Source organism: Diadema antillarum, unplaced genomic scaffold (genome assembly GCF_040938485.1).
Source record: "Diadema antillarum isolate AM-2024a unplaced genomic scaffold, OU_Dant_1.0 seq00001323_RagTag, whole genome shotgun sequence".
NCBI classification, from domain to species: domain Eukaryota; kingdom Metazoa; phylum Echinodermata; class Echinoidea; order Diadematoida; family Diadematidae; genus Diadema; species Diadema antillarum.
In genome coordinates this window covers 34,322-54,133 of record NW_027272094.1, presented here as the reverse complement: position 1 = coordinate 54,133, position 19,812 = coordinate 34,322, and the positions used below count along the sequence as shown (strand labels likewise).

Genomic DNA, 19,812 nt, shown 5'->3' with positions numbered 1-19,812 from the left:
ACAAAGGTACTGTTACCATGGCAACAGCTGGGCAGCATCCAATCGCGTTGCAAAAATTTTGTGTGTGTTGTTGCCATGATGGTTGTGAATGCCGGAGCGTACAATGACTGCGATTGTCATCACATGCAAACAAAATGCCCCCTTCTGCTTAATGGAGGAATATTGGGTAATGCCATAATAAAAGTATCTGTCTTCAGGTGGTGGGGAGAATAGAATACTAAGGAAAAATAAGGATGTTTTGAAATGCCATAGATATGATGGGGGAAAGAGGAATATTATGGTTCTAAAACATAATGTCAGGTAATGCTCTGATGTGGAGGTCAGTGACACTGTTAGCTCTGGATATTTTAATGACCCCTCTTCTTGTGATGACCAAAACATGCCCATCCGATCAGATGATGATCGACCCCAACCGATGATGATCCACCGCCCGTAATGATGTGGTCAAATTCTGGAGGGGAAATAAAACTTTTTAGGAGATGGAGACCTTACCACTTACCTGATGAGGGTGACTTTGGTGGGATTTGCTCCCTAAGCCTCTCATTATTACTTTAATTTATCCAGGTGGTCTCCACTCCATGATTTTGAAAAAAATCACGTTCCGTCAAGGTAACTTGGCGTGTGTAACATGGACCATCCCATCACTTCTCTTTCCTTGGTTTGCCTAGTTATCACCGCTAGTTGGGCCGAGTGGTGTCTCGATCTGTGATTTCTGGTGTCCGCAAACCGCGCCCCGTGACATTTATATTCCTCTGTCTTTTGCTTTTCTCTCTCTTTTGGTTTATGATCTTTACTTAGAAAGAGCAGTAATGAAAATTGACCGAAAAAATTCTTGATGCGCGACTTTACAGTTGACAGATTTGGCCCAGACATCTCAGCATACATGTTGGCCTACTACAAACTGAATTGTTACATACTTGTTTCATGATTACATTTCACTTGCACTGTAGAATTGTTATTTTGTTATTGTTCTTTGATTGGACATTTTGGTAGGCTATATCAAAGAAAGAGCATAAAAATTTGAAGATTGATAGTGGATATGATGTAGGCACTAAATGTCTGTATGGTGGGGGGAGGTTGAATGGACCAGCCAAGAACAAACAGAACTATAAAACCTCGCAGAAGACCGCATGCTCTCGTACTACAGCTACTGACACGGAAATGAGTTAGTGGGATTGAGCATTATATGGAGGATGGGACGATTTCCGCTTTGTAGAAAAATATTTCACACATAGTTAATTTCTGAAACATTGCTTGTTAGCAAATTTGATCATCCTTTGTCTGTCTAACCTGTGCATGGTACTATGAACATTATGTGGCCTTAATTTATAAGAGTGTATCTCAGCAGGATTTAATCTTCAAAAGAAAACAGAAATGAATCATTTTACTTGCAGGGGATTCTTTTTTATCATTATTATCTGGAGTCATGCAGGTTTATGGTAGAGAATGACAGACATGCATAATGCTCTGCTTTCAAATTTGACAGCCTCATTAGATGAAATGTTGCAAACTCTTCGTTCCCAGAGGCAAAAACTGTGGTTTGAAGCTGTCGGCTGTAAATGCTGTTTTGTGTCGCTTCTGCATAGGTGTCCTTTGATATCTGCATTCAACAAAACTCCCCTCCTTCTTTGAAGAAGCAGCCAACCTGTGCATATTTCAGAAGGTGCCTCTTTTATTGATCTTCCATTCTCACTTGTGTCCCTTTATTGGTTTTCTCCCTGAGGGAATTTCCTTTTATATGCTGTCATTAATATCCATAAATGTCATGAGCTAACCTTTGACTTAGGACCGGCAGAAAAGAAAGCAAAAAGAAATGGATGTGGGGGGGGGGGGGGGAACTGGGATTGGTATCCTTAAACTTTTCCTTGCATTAGTGATATTCAAGAGTTCTTGTATTTGATTTTCTGTCACTCCGGTACATCTTTGTTGATGGGCCGGCTGTTTCTGAAAACTCTGGTATTTAGGGATCTGGACCCTGAGTAGGGAATGTCTTCCTTAGGTGACAGCAGACCTTGATGTTGATGCCAGGAAGGGGGGGGGGGGGGTAGGAGGAGGAGATGGCAGAGGAGGAGGAAGAGGAGGAGGAGGAGGAGGAGGAGGTTGAGGAGGGGCAGGGATAGAAGATGAAGCTAGGGATGATGATATCTCTACAAATCAGTAAACCAAATTTGAAATCACGTAGATTATGCAAAGTATTTCCTGTGAGCTAGAATCAAGCCATGGAAATCTAAATGTTTTTCTAAAGCTTTCATTTCTCCAAAAAAGAAAAAAAAAGGCCAATGCATAGTTCTGATCTTTGCGGAAGAACTCTTGGTAAGTTTTGATATCCAATCTCCCCGTTGTGGGACAAACACTGACACGCAACCACAATATTTCTGTCATTCTATAACTGGAGACTTGAGAAGAGCAATGTTTTATGAACATGAAAAAATAGCAATGGATATATAGGCCTAGTCGTTCCTCTGCATTTTTTGCGAACAGCTTGGTTTCTAACTAGGAACGTGACAAGCATCAACGTGGACTTGCTTTACTGAGTTCGGGACAAGGAGATGCGGAGACCTGCTGATCATATATCTTGTGAGCATAAAGTCAAGGTTGCTGGATTGACAAGAAAGTATTAAATATTTCAGCATGCAATTAATGGTGAAATTATAGATTTAGGGAGCGGCGAGAGAAGAGAGGATGAAGGAAAAGTTGAGGGTGAAGGAGATGGAAATGGAGAACATACGAGCTGTTTCATATTTTGTAAAAATCTTGTTCAGATGGGAACACATTTCACACCCATACAGTAACTTTACACATCTGTGAGCAGGCTTTGAATCACAGTTATCCCCAAATAACCTTCTATTCCTTCCTTGAAATCGTGCAGAGCCCTGTATGTTGCACACTGGGCGGAGATGTTTTTCCATTTGAATTATATTGCTTGATTACTGCATGTGCATTTCTAATCGGGACCGTTTGACCTCGTTTTGAGAACACAGAGAGCATAGGTAGACCTTCATCCACATACACTGATAATTAAACTGCTCACATCCCCTCTTAGGATCGGATGTGTATGGTGCGTGCATTTGTGTACCTGGTGTATCGAGTGTCATTTGCAGCCAGTGGTTGGCTAGGAGACTGAATTTCAGCATCTGAACATTGTCAGTTTTTAGAGTGATTGAAAATGTGTTTCTGAAATGTTATTACAAACAAGACGTGTTTATTCAAGTTTGCAGTTTGAACACAAAGGATGGAGTGATAGCTGATGGGCAGAAAAATTATATGATTTGGCCACCAGTGTTTTATGATGATAGCTTTTTCCTACTTGGCGGCCATATTTCTAAATAAACCCAACAGCCAAAAACCAAACAACCGTCTACTGTCGTCTCCCAGCGCCCCAAGAAGACAGGAGTGTTGAGAGGTTGTGTCTGTGATGACTGGATGGAACATCAAACATGGCTGACTCTCTCTCGACTAGAGAGGTCAGTTTACACCAGTGGGTCCAGGTTCATGGGAAGAAGAGAGAGAGAGAGAGCTAAACAAACCTTGGACCATATTTTTGTTTTATTTTTAAACCCATATTAGTCCTGGGGGACTTTTGCAGCAGACATTATTATCTCTTCATAAGTGAATTTGCAACTCTGAATTTCACTGTATATCTGATATAAGAGATATATGAGATGGAACTGGTATAACTTATCAGATCTGCACGCAGTTACAAAGAAAATTACAAAAAATAAGCCAATTTGAAAGAAAAAAAAATATTTTAATCTTCTTCAGGAGAATTAGATAAGATTTATAATTGCTCTAACCTGAGACAGTTGCTGTTTTATGTGCCTCAACATCTGTAAGTTTTATGTGACGTATAACTGTATATAAGATCAGTTTGTGAAAATATTGTGTAGATAGGACAGAGTTGTGTTAAAAGACTTTGGTGTAAGTGTTAGCCATGCTTCATGGTATGGCAGTGTCGGGTCTGGACGTTTTGACATGCCAAGACTAATTCTGTCTCCTCCTCCCCCTCCCCCTTATTCTGAAAAAAACAAAAACAAAAACAAAACCCACGCAACTTAACAAAGTAGGGCTATTCCCCCATGCCATAAGCATCCACTGACTGCTGTACATCATGGCTGTGGAATGTTTGTGGTTTTTAGGAAAGGGGGGGGGGGGGGTAGTATGGTGCTTTTTGCTAAGGTTGTCCTCCCACTTTGAGGTCATGCGGGGTCACGACCTCTCCATTACCTCATACATCTCTCTCTTGGCTTGTGGATTATGACAGGGCTCACATGTGTCCAAACTCAGTAAATGCATGGTAGAACTGCATGGCTGAGTTGAAAGGTAATTGGGGGTGTTGGAAATATTTTCACCGCAAAGAGCACAGGACAGGCTAATATATATGCATAGTGTTTTTGTTGTTGTTTGTTGCTTTTTGAAGTATGTCTGTGGTGGAATATTTGTCATAGAAATTTGCAATTGCATATATTTTTGATCAACTGTCATTTAAGCTCAAAGGGAAACCTGCTGTTTTTTCACTAATTGATGTTAATATGGGGGTGGGGTGAAAGGGAGTGAGAGCATGAGAAAGCGAGATAGATAGAATGTAAAAAAAAAAGAGAGAAAGAGAGCACAAAAGAGATACTGATTTGAATCCAGTATAGGATTTAACCAATAAACCAAGAAGTTAAAGGTCTAGTGCCTCCTTGAATAAACTAGGAAAGAAAATAATATTTTATCAAGATAAAGCCAAGGTTAGGACGGCATTTTGCCCAAACAGAAGCATTTCACTCAGAGATATTTAAAAATGAAATCAGATTGGTTATCTTTATAAGAGACAAAATGCCCGGCAGTGGTATTATTTGTGACTTTGATGAAACTTTTTTTTTTACATTGATAAGTGGTATATTCTTAGAGCTGAACAATATACAAAATATACATTACCTGTTGCTTACATGTGCTCTCACATGCACATGCACATGCACATACACATGCACATGTAAAGAATATTTGTTATTATCAAATAATTCATACCACCTGGAGCTTTTTTCATGCCATTGTACACTACAAAAAGCATTTCATAATGTCATATCATATTCTTCCGTCTCATTTGTCTTACAAATGAAAAGTCTTTTTTTTTTGCTATTGTGTTTAAATAAAAAATGAATCAGATATGAACAGTGTTTTATCATTCGTTTTTGAAGTGTCAAACTTCTCGCTTGTCACACAGGATTTCAGACTTGTCACGCAAAATTTGATGGATGCAAGAATGCAAGGAAACATTTATTTTCCTCTTTTCTCTTCATGTAATGCCAAATTTTCGCCAACAAGAAGTAGTCGACCAGGATGTTTGAATAAATGTATATACAGATGAATGAGCATCCAAAAAATCCATGTTCAGGAGAATGACTTTCTTGCGCTGCTTACATTGCACCTTTCCCTGCGCTATGTATTGGCCATGATAACGAACAAACAGGATTTCTGCCTCACCTCACAGTTCAAATATCCAACCTTCCATTCCCCCCTCCTCTTATTCTTACGGGAAGATGATGAATCCAAATGAATCAACGACAAAAACAACAACTACAACAATTTTGAGTTGTCTCCAGTTTTCAAAGACAAACTTACATGTAGCACTGACCGGCAAAATACAAGACAACAACACCATGAAAAATGCTGTCCAATTTTTCTGTATCCTTGCCTCACCTTGAGGATGAGTTCTTTTTTCTTTTTTTTTATGTTCTTCCCTCCCTCCCTGACCTGCCCCCCCCCACTTGATAATGGAGTGACCCATGAATAGATGCAGTCCCGAGATGCCTTGTACAGGGGAAGCGAGGAATGGCACCTCATCCGGACCATGCAAGATGTTCTCCTCCTCCTCATCTGCAGCAGCAGCAGTATTTTTACCCAAAGAGTGTTGTTCTTGTGGACGTGAAGATTAAAATGTGCTTAGCGATGTGTTATGATTCTCTCCTCATCCTGCAACATCCTTGCTTGTCTTCCTCTTCTTTGCATCTCTCTTCCCTTATCAGTCAGCGGCATTTGACATTTAGCTTTTTTTTTTTACCCCCCTCAATCTTTTGTCTTTGCTTGTTTCTTTTTTGCCCTGTTACACCTCAAAAAAAAGAGTCACATTTGAAACTCTCTATCGCGGGGGAAAATCAAAAAGATTTTTTTTTTCTTTCTTTTTTAAAGCCTCGGGGGGCATCATCAGAGAAGAGCATTTTGAAGGAGATACAAGCGTAGTCTTTCTCTCTTTCTCATTGCTCGTCTCCTGCACCATAGAGGGAGAGAAGAGGTGTGAAGGTTGGCCGGGAATGGATGGGAGCAGAGATTACACGAGGAGAAGGGCATCATGTTCAAGGTGAATCGGGCGAGCACACGCGCAGGGGGAATAATGCGAAGATGGGAGAAAATTTTTCTCGAAACTCGCGATTCGATACGAGAGACAACTTAGGGAAAATATATAGAGAAGAGGCAGGTGTCAACATGTAGTGGTGCGTTATATTTACCCCTTTCCGCCAAAGAGGCAAGTGGTACATAATTCAGACATCACCTTCAAATGAAGAGGACAGACCTATAAAGGAATCCGTGAGATACAGTGGAGGACACATCCCAAGCACATCTGAAAGCATCGACTGATGATGCTACAGATTACAGAAGGGGTGAAAGAAAAAGGGCATGACGTTTTGTCAAGGTGGTTAGTAAGAAGATGATATGAATGGACCACTAGACAAGGAATAATCCAGCATGTAACAGCATGCAAACAGATCTGTTACAATCCTTTGCTTCATCCCATTGTTGTGTGATTTTGTTATTGCTTTTGGTTGACTGAACTCATATATGATACTAAGTAAGCCTCTCATCTTACTTTTTCTCTATTAGCTTAGAATCTGTATTTTTAAATAATCTTAACTGTGATAGTGGCAGATATACTCCATTCGCATTATGCAATGACAGTCTTAACTATCTTGGGCATATATATTTATATTGCCCTTCTTTCCAGCTTTACATCTGGCATTAGTTGATGTAGAAATAGAGTAGGGCCTACCTGCAGGCATAGTTTATGCCCTTGTTTGATCACAATGACTTGTTTACAAGTCTATGTTTAATCTACACGTAACATCAGCTTTAGAATTCGACAAATAATCTGCTCTCGATATCAGAAAACTCCAGAAAGCGTCAGCAAAGACCGCCATCTGCACGAGTATCTATGACAACAAGTTTACAGTAGTTTTTGCGAGAGAGCATGAAGAAGACGATGTAACAGGGCTCCCTCCGCAGCCCGGAGCAGGCCGAAACAGCGCGTTATCTCTTCGCGAGCTCAATTTTCCATGGAAATATTCAAACAGCCCGTGGGCTTGTATGTGTAGCGGTGGTGTTGGAAATGAATTATGGGTATTCCCAGTGCACCTTGGGTACACAGGAGAGAGAAGAGAGAGGAACGAGTGAGGAGATGAGATGTGAGGAAAGAAGAAAGTGGGTGAGAGATATAGGAAAGAGAAAGAGATAGGGAAGAGAAAGAGAAAAAAAAAATCAGATGTACAGATAGAGAGATATAGAATCAAGAGATAGATGGGGTAAGAGATAGACAAAGAAAGAGAGAGAGATAGAATCATACATAGCTAGACAGAGATAGATAGAATGAGAGAAAGGAAAGATGGAAACAAACAGATGAATAGAAAAAGGAGAAAAGAGTGAAGGGTTAGTTGTTTGGAAAGAAAAAAAGAGGAGAGAAAATATCAGGCATACAGACATACAAATAGAGATAGATAGAGACAAAAGATAGCCTGGGTAGAGAGAGAGATAAAGAGGGTGAGAGATAGAGACAGACATAGATAGACAGAGAGAGGGAATGAGAGATAGAAATAGATAGGCACAGAAGGAGAGAGAAACGAAGAAAGATATAGAGGAAGAAGAGGGATAGAGATAGATAAATAGGAACGGAGAGAGAAACAGACATATAGACACAGATAAAGGCAAGAGATAGTTGGAGATGGGACAAGAAGGAATGAAAGAAAGAAAGAGAAATGTAGAGGGAGAAGGATAAAGACAGACACATATAGAGGAAGGCATATAGGTAGATAGAGATAAATAGAAATGGGAGAGAATAGATTTAGAGAAACAGATAGAGAGTTAGACAGAAAATAAGAGATACATACAGAGACAGAGAGAGAGGAAGTATATTGAGATTGTAAGATATAAAGAAGTACAAGAGAGAGGATCTGCCACCGTGTAGGATTAACATTAAAGATTAAAGAAACTGGCTCATGATCAGCTAGAGAGTGTGAAAAAAGAGTCTGAGAGAATGATCGATGGGAACACAGTATCCAACATTTATGTGTTCAATTCGAGACAAGGATATTAGGGTCTCGTCTTCTGATTGGTTGATATTCCTCAACACATTCTACAAATTTTGTTCTCGCATAGAAAAATGTGAAATCCTATTCCATACAGTGGCGAAACTTTGAAAGCAAACCCATTTTTAATGGGTAAAAGCCGCCCAGACTATATAGGCCTAAAGATCGAGTATGAAATTAACTTCAAGGAAAGAGAGAGAGAGAGAGTATTAAAAAAAACCTATATGTGTAGGTTCCTATATTATTCTTTAAAAAGAAGACTTGAGCATAGGATCCTGATTATTGCTTTTATAAAACAAATAATACATATATTGTTGTCACTTACTCATTGGCAAGCGACATGACAGAGAGCTTCTAGTATGATAATATGTGACAGAGAAGAGAATATTGCTTTTTGTCATTGGTTTTTGTATCTTCTTTTAAAAACTTCTTGTCAGAAAGGTCTTGAAAGATGTATCACTTTTGGGTTAGCATCTCCCCTGTCATCTTACTTATGGTGATTGTCGTGGGATTGGTTCCATGGGGGTAGAAGATATATCAATACTTCTACCAAGGTTTTCAGAAAATCCATGCAAAGTAACAGACAAAATTAATATATTCTTTTTATATGTTATGTAAAGCTTTGCATGCTAGTTTGATGCTGTTTTATACAAGGTGTTTCTGTAACTGTGTTGATGCTTATGAGTAGAAATGATATAGCAGTGCCAACATCCCGGTTGATACCATCATCAACATCATCAGCATCATTATCACCATTGTTACCACAATTACCACCATTAGGCCTACCATCATCATTATCATCATCATCATCATCATCATCATCATCATCATCATCATCATCATCATCATCATCATCATCATCATTACTATTGTTGTAATTATTATCATTTCCATTAAGATCTTCACTTCTGTTATTATCATTACTCCTGAAACACCCAGAGTGATAATTGAAATTACTCATGAACGTCACATCCCTGTGTCTAAAACTTTGATGATTGTTACGATCATCATCATCACCACCATCATGCTTATTTTAGCATCACATTACAGCCTCATCATCTCCATAGTGTGGTAGAAATTAATTATATAGGCAGGCAGCATCAACGGCAAGTACCTGTTTACTTCGAAAATCTTAATGTCGTGCTTGAAAGCACCCCTTTTGAGCTGTATAGTTAGCTCTGCGACCCCCCATCCTACCAGCTCTCTCGTCTCGGTTTAAAGAGTTTCACAGATGAGGACCAAATCAATGTTTCATCTTGAAGAGAGCCACAAGAGAGATTGGAGCTACTCCGGTAGAGAGAAAAGGGAGAAGATGAGGAATCATTAGAAGTTGTGGCATCATTAACCTCCCAAGAGGGAAAAGATCCTATTCCTGTTTTGTTTTAGTGATGTAGTTTTTTGCATCCTCTTTGCAGCTTCCAAGTTTAGATAGAGTCTTACTATGTTTTATTCTGTTCTTTCCTTGGGAGCTAGAAGGAGAGAATGGAGTGGATAAAGTTGTAGCCTAAGTGAGAAGATCACAGGTATTGCTAAGGATAGAAAGAGGCATTCTAGAAGTAGGTAGAGAAAAAATAGTGAGAGAAACAGACAGACAGGCAGACAGACAGACAGACAGACAGAATGAGCTGGGGCATAACCAGGGTGGAGATAGCATCACACATGTTACTATGTCATACCAATCCTGACAGCATGTTTAGAAAACTCTCCAATGGATATATATAAAAGAAAAAAATCTGTCCAATGAAGAGATGGGCACAGATTTGGATGATTAAAGAGGAGAGGGGTCAGATGCGTGAGGTCAGGGGTCAAGCAGGTTATCGGCTGACCCCTTCACATGTCAGAGAGAAAACTGACATGTTTATTTTTCAAGGAATGTTTGGCCTTTCCAGCGGGCCATGTTCACTCTTTGATTTATCGAACTCTGGGCATAAAAAAAAGGGAGATACACAGGAAGATACCAGAGTTTGTTATGGGTGTGCTGATAGCTAATGACCCTTTACATACCCTGAACTGGTTACTTTTGCCATGGCATGCATACAAATGTTAGTTAATCAGGGAAAATCAAGTATGTTTCTGTGTAATTTCATGAACTATAAACTCCATTTTCATTTCATTTATTTATTAATTTCTATTTTCTTTTTTTGTTTGTTTTGCTAGGGTCTTTTGCATGACATATATATTTTTTATAATTAATCATAAAAGGTCCATTTGTGAGATTTCAGAACTAATACCTTATGGTGTGTATGCCATTGAGAGACTTTCTTATAGTGATATCGCATTGTGTTTGATGATAATGATTGGAACAGTTTTTTTTTTTTTTTTTTTTTTTATTTCTGTCTGGATATTTCATACAGTCAATGAAGCTCACACCGTCCTTGGATTTGCCAAGCTATTGGTGAATCACGCATGGTGGGAGAGATTCTCAGCATATCATTTGTAGTATGTAGTCTCCATATCTGCCAGAGCTGCTATTTCAGAGGTGTTAAAGAGGAACATAATCAGTTTCTGACCATCTGTTCCGATATCTTTTTATAAAGCCTCGGTCTTGAACAATCATCCACCCCTCCCTCCCCCCCCCCCCTTCCCCACACCAAATGATATTTGAGGTGACCATGGACAGTGCAATTTTAGATAGATTTCGCTCTCATTGATGGCAGTTTTTTTTTCTCGGATTATGAGATAATTGATGCCATGCCCTTTATCACCGCTGGTGTCTCTGAAACAGATGTTCTATCCTTGGCACCTTTGCTGCTGAGAATCTCTTGCTGGTATTGATTTTATGCATTATTAAACCATTTCTGTAAATCTGCGAGGTTCACTGGTAGTTCATTTACAGAGGAGACAACCTAAGTTAATATTGCTGATTTCTTTGTTTTAACCAGTTACAAGGGCGAGCTGATTTTGCTATAACACACATTTCCCACAGGCACCTGCCTAAGTATACTCGGAACTAGTCTTTAATGGGTTAATGAATAAATGGAGGGGGAGGGAGAAGCGAGAAGTGGGAAGTTGATGAATATTGTAAAGATTGAAAATGGAATCTCATCTTTCATTCTAGGAAAGAAAATGCGTTGAAATGCTCAGTTATTTTAACTCTGTTGTGAAGTCATTCATATACATTGTACGTACACATACAAATACAAGCATGAACTAAATTACTCTTTTATCTGCATTTGTCTATTTGTTTTGACAAAATCTGTTATTGACTTTCGATACCCTGTAAAAAAAAACTCTTGATGGAAAATTTTATATGTGTTATGTGTTCAAATTAACTTTCACATATAATGCACAGAGACAAAATTACCTCTAAATGTAACTTAGCATAGGAGGAATATCAGCAAATCTATTCCATTGGTAAGATGTACTGTGTGTGTGTGTGTGTGTGTGTGTGTGTGTGTGTGTGTGTGTGTGTGTGTGTGTGTGTGTGTGTGTACATGTGGGGGGGGGGTAGTATGGCTGCGCCTTCATAACCGCTTGCTGACTTCATATATTTATGTTTTACCCTGTAACTCTTTGAGTATTACCGGTTTCATAATAATTATTATGATTATAATTTTTTTTTTTTTTTGGTAAGGATGACGTTAACATTACATATAAATATTATAATCTCTCCAGTGCTTTTATGTCCATGGTGATTGGAGCCATAATTAAATGGCTGACGCACGACTGGACAGCAGACAATACGCATTCGGTCATTAGCTCCGCCTTAGCGGTCATCGTACAAGTCGGAACCATTCTCTCAAGGAAGACTGCATAGTGCAGCTCGCCGAGAACCACAAGCAAGAATTCAAACCTGCCAGAAGAATTTCCATGTACAAATATTAACACTGTCTGCAAAAGCGGCCAGTCAGATATGACGAATAAAAATAGATCTTTTCCTTAATTTTTTTTTTTTTTTTTTTTTTTTTTTTTTTGACGCTGCCAGAAAATCACTTTTGACCTCTGGCTCCACTCGAACGTGACCGAACAAAAGCGGTCGAGAATGGTTACATCTTATCGGTGTGTAGAGCGGCGGCATTGTTTGGTCAGTCATAATTGTTGCAATCAAGAAAGAGGGATAGTGGGGGGGGGGGGCATTGTTGAAGGGAGTGAGGGTTGTCCTTTTGGAAGTACAGGTTGCTCCTGCTTTTGAACTGAAGTAGCCATATTAATTGCAGATCGTCGTGAGTTGCTTTGGCGTGGTGGGGGTGGGGGAGATTAATTTTATTATACAGTCTGACATGAAGTAAATACAAAAATGTATGTATGCACAAACATACCCTGAATTTATTCAGCATGAAACTCTATATGCATGTAAACATCAGGCTATTACTTGCAGAGACAGACCTGTGATAAGCATGAGTTGCATATAGGAGCAAACATATTACCTTTGCTCATACTGTATACATTTTATGCACAATACAAGTCATAACTGCATGTAAACATAATGCAATGTGATTATTCGTGACAAACTTAAGTATGCCTCAACATCAATAGATTTTCAAGGATCATAGAGACTGCCATCTCTGCTTTGTTGAACTTTTTCTGTTTGGACAGAGAACGACATGTTTGGGTGGCAAGCAATTCTAATTTCTGATCTGGCATTGTGACAATAAGAATTATACTTGATCAGTTTGCCCCCCCAATTATTCTGGTGATCCACTCTCTCTCTCTTTCATTCTATCAACTAGCCAAACTGACCAACTTTTTCTTTCATTTTCAGACTTGAGATGTGGAAGAGAGAGAAAAAAAACCCAGAAAAATCCAACCAGGAAAGCAGAGTTGAGTGTATGGCAGCTGGCGGTCATGAACCTCTTCTTTACAAAAGAGTTTCCAAAAACATGAGCCAATAAAAAAAAAAAAAATGGGGGTGGGGGTAACACTTGCTACTTTCACTGGTCTTTTGAATACCCCTTCTGCCTCCCCCACCCCCCCCCCCCCCCCCCAATACCACCTGAACTTCTTCTCACTGAAATATGGAAACTTCATATTGAGTTTCTGTAGCAACCAACAGTTTTTAAAAACCACGCCTCTGGCGCAAAAATTTCCCCTCCAAATTGTGAGGGTAGCGTGAATGTGATAATTCAATGGTGCTACGTTGAACAAAAAGAAACAGAGAAAAAAAGGGAGAAAAAAAAGAAGAGAAATTGCCCGAAAACTTTTTTTGTTAAGTCCACTCTGTTGTCAATGGGTAGTGTTTCCGAGCGTTTCGTGGAGCGACAACAAAAAAATGAAACAAAGAGGGCGACAGAGGACATAGACAAAGCACTCGGAGGCCTGGTAGCGTTTTAATCCTGTTTAGAAACGCGAGTGAGCGTGTGTGTTTTGAAAATCGTCCATGCCACAGTAAATGTTTGCCTATAAAATAATATTTCTCCCCCCTGCAGGCGACTCCTATTGCCGTCGTTGTTTGTAGAGACTGCGAGAGCGTTATCAAGCTACAACCGCTGACAACGGCGGCTGCCCCGAAACTGTTTATAGCTGCATTTAGGCGCTGGCAACAAAATTTGCGGTTTTCTTGGGGAGTGTATTAGTTTCCTTATGTAGCACTCCATCAAGAAATGGAGTTTATTATTCTTTTTTTTTTCATTTTGAAGCTCAATTAATTTTGATATCAGATAACATATTATTTGCTAATTGAGGTATTTGTAACTTGTTTGTTGAGTATGCTAATATTTTCTCATTGTTCTGTTTCCCTTTCCTTTGCATATTCTTCCACTTGTGATTGACGTATCCACTTCACCATCTGTCCATCCTTCAGGTGAGTAACAAAAGGCCTTAAGTACATGTAACAGGCTCAAATGAGAGTTTAAGAAAAAAAAAACCCCACACATGTGTGTACCGAGTAATGTTGGACGTAAATATCTCAAGGCAATAGCTCAGCTCATAATAGTTTTTCAGATTACAATGGATTGTCATGCAACATGTCACAGCAAAACCACATATTAGTTTTTGGAGCATGAATGCATTCCAATAAAGAATGACTTTGCAAAGCAAATATGATGCATTGATATTATTATCATTTATATTTTATATTTTGAATGGTGAATAGTCGCAGGCGATTCTTGGGAGGTTGTTGCCCTCGATGTGCAAAGTCATTCTACTCACCGTCTGCAAGACTTTGTCGGAAAAGTATGTGCATTGTCAGGACTTTTATGTAGATATAGCTTACACAACTCTGATTTTTTTTCATAACAAATAAAGGGGAAAAAACAATAATATAACCTCTAAATAGAGCCTCTACGTAGAGCCTCTACTTTGCAGTGGCCATAACATGGTCAAAAGGCTCTTATTTGTCGAATAAGAATAACTGTTAATGCATCGAATGTTGGCAGTTCTTGACCAATTTAATGGAGCATAGTGCTCATTTGTTAAGACCCCTTTCCCCCCCCCCCCCCCACCCCATTAGGTTACAAGGAAGGCTTACTATAATATCTATACAAAACATGGCAAGCTAGTTGTGATACATTAGTTGGCCCTGATGTATGTATATTCTTTCGTTGTGGCTATGTGTACAGTAATTTTTTTTCACATTTGGTTGGTATTTGTACATGTGTATGCGTGTGTATGTGTTTGCAGAAGTTTGGGGTTTATTTGTGTTGGCTGCCAAGGAAACACATAAAAGTCTTTTGTAAGAGGAGTTAATCAGTATTCAGTTTGATATGATGGACATTGTATTGAGTAATTAATGGGAGCAGCTGTGTCAAAGAGCAACGGATGGCGCTAGCGAGTAGATGTTCTTCTCCAAGCATCTTGTCATCTCTATGATGATGATAATGTAGTGATGTGGTTTATTACCCCACGTCGGACTTGGGAGAGGCACAGGTGGTTTTTCAAAGGGGACTGTCCCCTCTGCGGCTCATTCTGGTACTCTCCTTTAGCTCCTGTAGCTTTAAGTCTCTCAGCCGAAGTCCAGGGATGGGGAACTGTTGTCAGTCAGTCAAACGGTAACATAATTTGATTTGTTGCTCCGTTTCATCCCTAACCAACTGTAAAGGTGTGAAAAAGAGACAGAGAGGAGAAGAGAAAGGAGAGAGAGGGAGATGGATAGAGGTGGGATGGGGTGCAGAGGGAGAGGGGGGACCGGTTCCCTTACCCCTCTCCTCTCTTTGGGGGGAAGTTGAAGGGGATGTGAAAGAGAAATTGTTTGAAGAGGAGAGAGAGGGAAACGCAAACTCTACAACGGCCGTCTTGTCCGCGGAGGGTGTCCGCTTTCACCGCGGCATTCAGGTGGGTAACAATGCTCGCAACACGTCTGGGCATTTTGCATAAAAGGCGGTGGAAAATTGGTGGATTTAAGAGATTTTTTTTTCTTCTTCTTCTGGTCAGATTGATTTCTCACTCAATCTGTTTGTGAATCTTTCCTTCTCTCCTTCTCTCTCCCTTCTCTCTCTCTCTTTCTGTCTCTCTATCTGTCTGTCTCTCTCTCCGTCTCTTACTCTTTCTCTGCCTTTCTCTGCGTCTCTCCCCTTGCTCGTTGCTGATGCCCGCCATCTTGTGAGGGATCGTTTCGTCTGCCCGCGGAAGGAGCCTTTCGCTCAGTCCTGTGCACATCCAGATGACTCTCGATGAGATGAAATGCTTCTGTCTACCACTTTGATTTCCATCTCATCCCCACCACCTCCTCCTCCACGGGTCTTGGTGGAAGGGGGGTTGCCCCGTACCCCTCCTCTTGCTCCGTGTGTTAAACTCCAGATTAATGCTCCCCAAAATATTTCTGTCACACCTCCAAACTTTTCTCTCTCTCTCATTGTGGTATGTCTTCATGCATCCTCTTGCTTCTCTGCCTGTCCACCCCTAAGGAAAATTAAGATGCCTCATATAAAAAGCACATGCATATTTCATGCTTTGCCCAATATATTCCTCCTATCCCCCACCCTCTTTTTTCCCCCAAGGATGTCAGGGCACCCCACTTTGCATGCTGTCAGAAACTGCCACAAAGAATATGTGATTGATTTGCTTTCTCAAATTGACTACAAATATTGGCATAGAAGTAGAAAGTCAGGACTGCCCAGGTCTCTCTCGGCTGCACTTTTTCTCGTCACTCCCTATATAGACACATATTTCCCAATTTCCCCGCTCATTTGGGCCAGGGGGAGTTTATACTCTGCATTCTGGCCCTATATGCAGATGATAATAGTATGTGAGAGATGGAGTGGGAGAGATACATATAGAGAGACATAAAGTGGGAGAGATAGATAGAAAGAGAGAAAGAGAGTTAGAGAGATAGGCAAAGAGGAGTAAAGTGACTAAAGTTGAAAGGGAGTGAGGTTAGCCCCTTAGCTCTGAAATATTGTATTTCCTATAGGATTAATACACAGCACATATGGTTCCAACAACCAAAGGGTTAAAGAGAATTATAGTTTGCTGCAGTGTTCTAAATTATGACATGGCCATTTCAGCAGAGATGAAAATACATGTGCAGGGAGATTGCTAGACCATATATAGACCTATGTCTTCTGCTGCTAATTCAGGGGGTAACTCCGCATGTCTGAAATAAGAAAGCATAGTATAAGGAGTTTTGTGTGATGGAGACACCTGCAGTAAGCAATACATACATGTAGATGTAACTGTCGTCTAGATTTCTTTTTTTTTGGTATCTTCACCTTACCAATCAATTCTGTGATTCTTACATTCAAGGTAACTCTTTCAAGTTTGACATGACTTTCTTTTGGACTTTTCTTTTTGTTAGTGCAAAGAAGTCTTTTACTTTGATGATGATTGCCTTTCTTCTTTTATTTGTTTCATTTTTATAGAAAAAAACTAGAAGAGAAAGATAGAAACGTAGAGTATAGCAGGAAGAGAGAGAGAGGGGGGGAGAAAAGAAAAGAGATAGAGAAAGAATATACTTAACAAGGCAGAAAAACCAGGGATGTGATGGAACGTGTCTTGCATTGAGTATGGGCAGTCTTTCAACGGTCTTTATGCGCCTGCTCAGTGAAAATAGATCAATACATCTTGAGTAGTGATAGGGCAGAAACTAAAGAAATGACCCAGGTATTTATTTCCTGTCAGTCTTTGGGATAAAAAAAGTAGAAATAAAGACAGCAAACGAAAAGAAGAAAATTGGAGGAAAAAAAAATCTTCTGAGCAGCATGAAATTAGATTGCAAGAGACAGGTAAAAAAAAAAGGGAAAAATCTATATTTGAGGTGTTCTTTACTTTCAATTTGCATTGGACATCGATGCATTAGGTAGACTTGTTTGCAGTTTTTTTTTTCTCTTTTTTTTCTTTTTTGGTTTTCTTTCTTATACTAGATGTGTTGTGGTTGTCATTTAGTTCACTGAGCTCTGTGAAACATGGCAAAATGGCGGTTTCGGAGGGAGAGAAATTCCGCCGTGGCTGCAATGTCTTATTGCAAGCACATGTCACCTACATGGGGATGCTCCTATCTTGAATCATTGGTGCATATGTTTGTATGTGTTTGTGTGTGTATGTGTGTGTTAGTGTGTTTTGGCATGCATTTGAACATTATGTATGCGTAGGGCATGTGCATGTACTATTAAGTGCCTTGTGTGTATATGAGTGTGGGAGTGCGATAGAGGTGTGTTGTGTCTTTTATCTTTTAGGAAGGAGGAGGGGATAAGAAAATAGACCTTTGGGATGTTGTGAGTGAGATTTAACGCCTCCATTTCTGTTTTTCTTTGATGGGACAAGGAGTGGGATGGAGGGGGGAGGGGAGGGGAGGGGGTGGAGGATGCTGGGGTCTTTCTGGATGCGCTTTGGCTGACGAGAATTGGGACTGCGGAGAAGAGGCGGGAGAGAAGTAATGAAGATGTCACCATCGGCTTTGAGCGGTCACGCCGAGCAAATAACAGCCTATCCATCGACAACACGCACACACGTCCAAAAATACCGCGCAAACCTACATTCCCGAACAGCAGCATCTCGGCACTTGTCGTCATTGTCGTCGACGTTGGGAGGAAGAAGAAAAAAAAAGGAAAGGGGGGCATATTAAGTTGTCGAAACTGGGAGAGAGAAGAGGAGCCAAGAGGGGCGAAGGAGAGACTCCCAACAAGAAATGAAGGAAGGCTGTCAAAATGGGGGAAAAAACAAGAGAAGAAGGCAAAAAGATGCCATTATATGCCAAGTGTGCTTTCAAATGCAATCGGTGAAGCGATATTGATGCTGAAAGGGAAATGTAAAATGAGATGTCAGGCTGTGTTAGTTGTCCCTGTCTTCCTTTTTTGGGTTGTTGGGTTGGTTTTTTTTTTTCACTCCCAGCCATCAGGATTGTATTTGCTTACAGTGCCGACCGCGGGAAACGTCACGAAAACCCCTAGGGCAAATGCGGGAAGCCCTTTCGTCCGGGCGTACTAGGTAATACGCGGGCGTTTGGACGCGTACAGACGAGGGAAGTCGCCCGCACTTTCACGCTCGTCTAAACACCCGCATTTGCCCGAGCGCTCCAGCGCGGAATTAATGATATGAAAATCAAACTCTCCCGTCAACCATCGGCTACATGAAGGAAATTAGCTGAAATCGATCCGCGAAAATCTTTTGAAAAGTATCAGTAATTTGCCGGATGTTTGCTTTTACGTTCGAAAGTAAAATAATAACCATAACATTCAGCTCCCGAATATGCTAAAGCAAATGTCGAATGATCCCTTTGACGTTTGGAAATGAATAACAATAATACTCCGTACGATGATTAAATAAATGTCGGATGTTTGCTTTTACTTTCGGAAGTAAATAGCAATAACATTCATCTCCGGAAGATGCTAAAATAAATGTCGGATCTTTGCTTTGACGTTCGGAAATGAATAACAATAATATTCAACTCTGTACGATGATAAAAATAAATGCCGGATGTTTGCTTTTACGTTCAAAAGTAAATAACAATAACATTCAGCTCCGGAAGATGCTAAAATAAATGTCGGATCTTTGCTTTGACGTTCGGAAATGAATAACAATAATATTCAACTCTGTACGATGATAAAAATAAATGCCGGATGTTTGCTTTTACGTTCAAAAGTAAATAACAATAACATTCAGCTCCGGAAGATGCTAAAATAAATGTCGGATCTTTGCTTTGACGTTCGGAAATGAACAACATTCAACTCTGTACGATGATAAAAATAAATGCCGGATGTTTGCTTTTACGTTCAAAAGTAAATAACAATAACATTCAGCTCCGGAAGATGCTAAAATAAATGTCGAATGATCCCTTTGATGTTCGGAAATTAATAACACTAATATTCAACTCCGTATGATGATTAAACAGATGTCGGGTGTTTGCTTTTACTTTCGAAAGTAAATAGCAATAACATTTGGCTCCGGAAGATGCCCAGAAAATGGCAGATGACTGCTTTTTACGTTTGGAGGTGAATAGCAGTAACAGTCTGCTCCATATAATAAAATAAATGTCGGATATTTGCTATTACATTTCGAAATGAAGAACAGTAACATTCAGCTGCGTTTGATGGTAAGGTAAATGTCTGATGTCTGCCTTGACGTTCAAAATGAAAAAAACAGTAACATTCGGCTCCGTACGATG

At 39.9% G+C, this 19,812-nt stretch overlaps 1 protein-coding gene across 1 annotated transcript in view; it reads left to right on the top strand.

Annotated features, from left to right (window-relative positions):
- The window catches only part of LOC139708262 (ephrin type-B receptor 2-like), a 136,086-nt gene extending 121,982 nt beyond the window's left edge, over positions 1-14,104 (top strand). Inside the window, exon 4 of the mRNA XM_071620233.1 lies at positions 14,077-14,104. Coding sequence (XP_071476334.1) covers positions 14,077-14,084 — 8 coding nt within the window. The 3' untranslated portion in view covers positions 14,085-14,104. The remainder of the gene's footprint in view (positions 1-14,076) is intronic.
- The last annotated feature ends 5,708 nt before the right edge of the window (positions 14,105-19,812 follow it).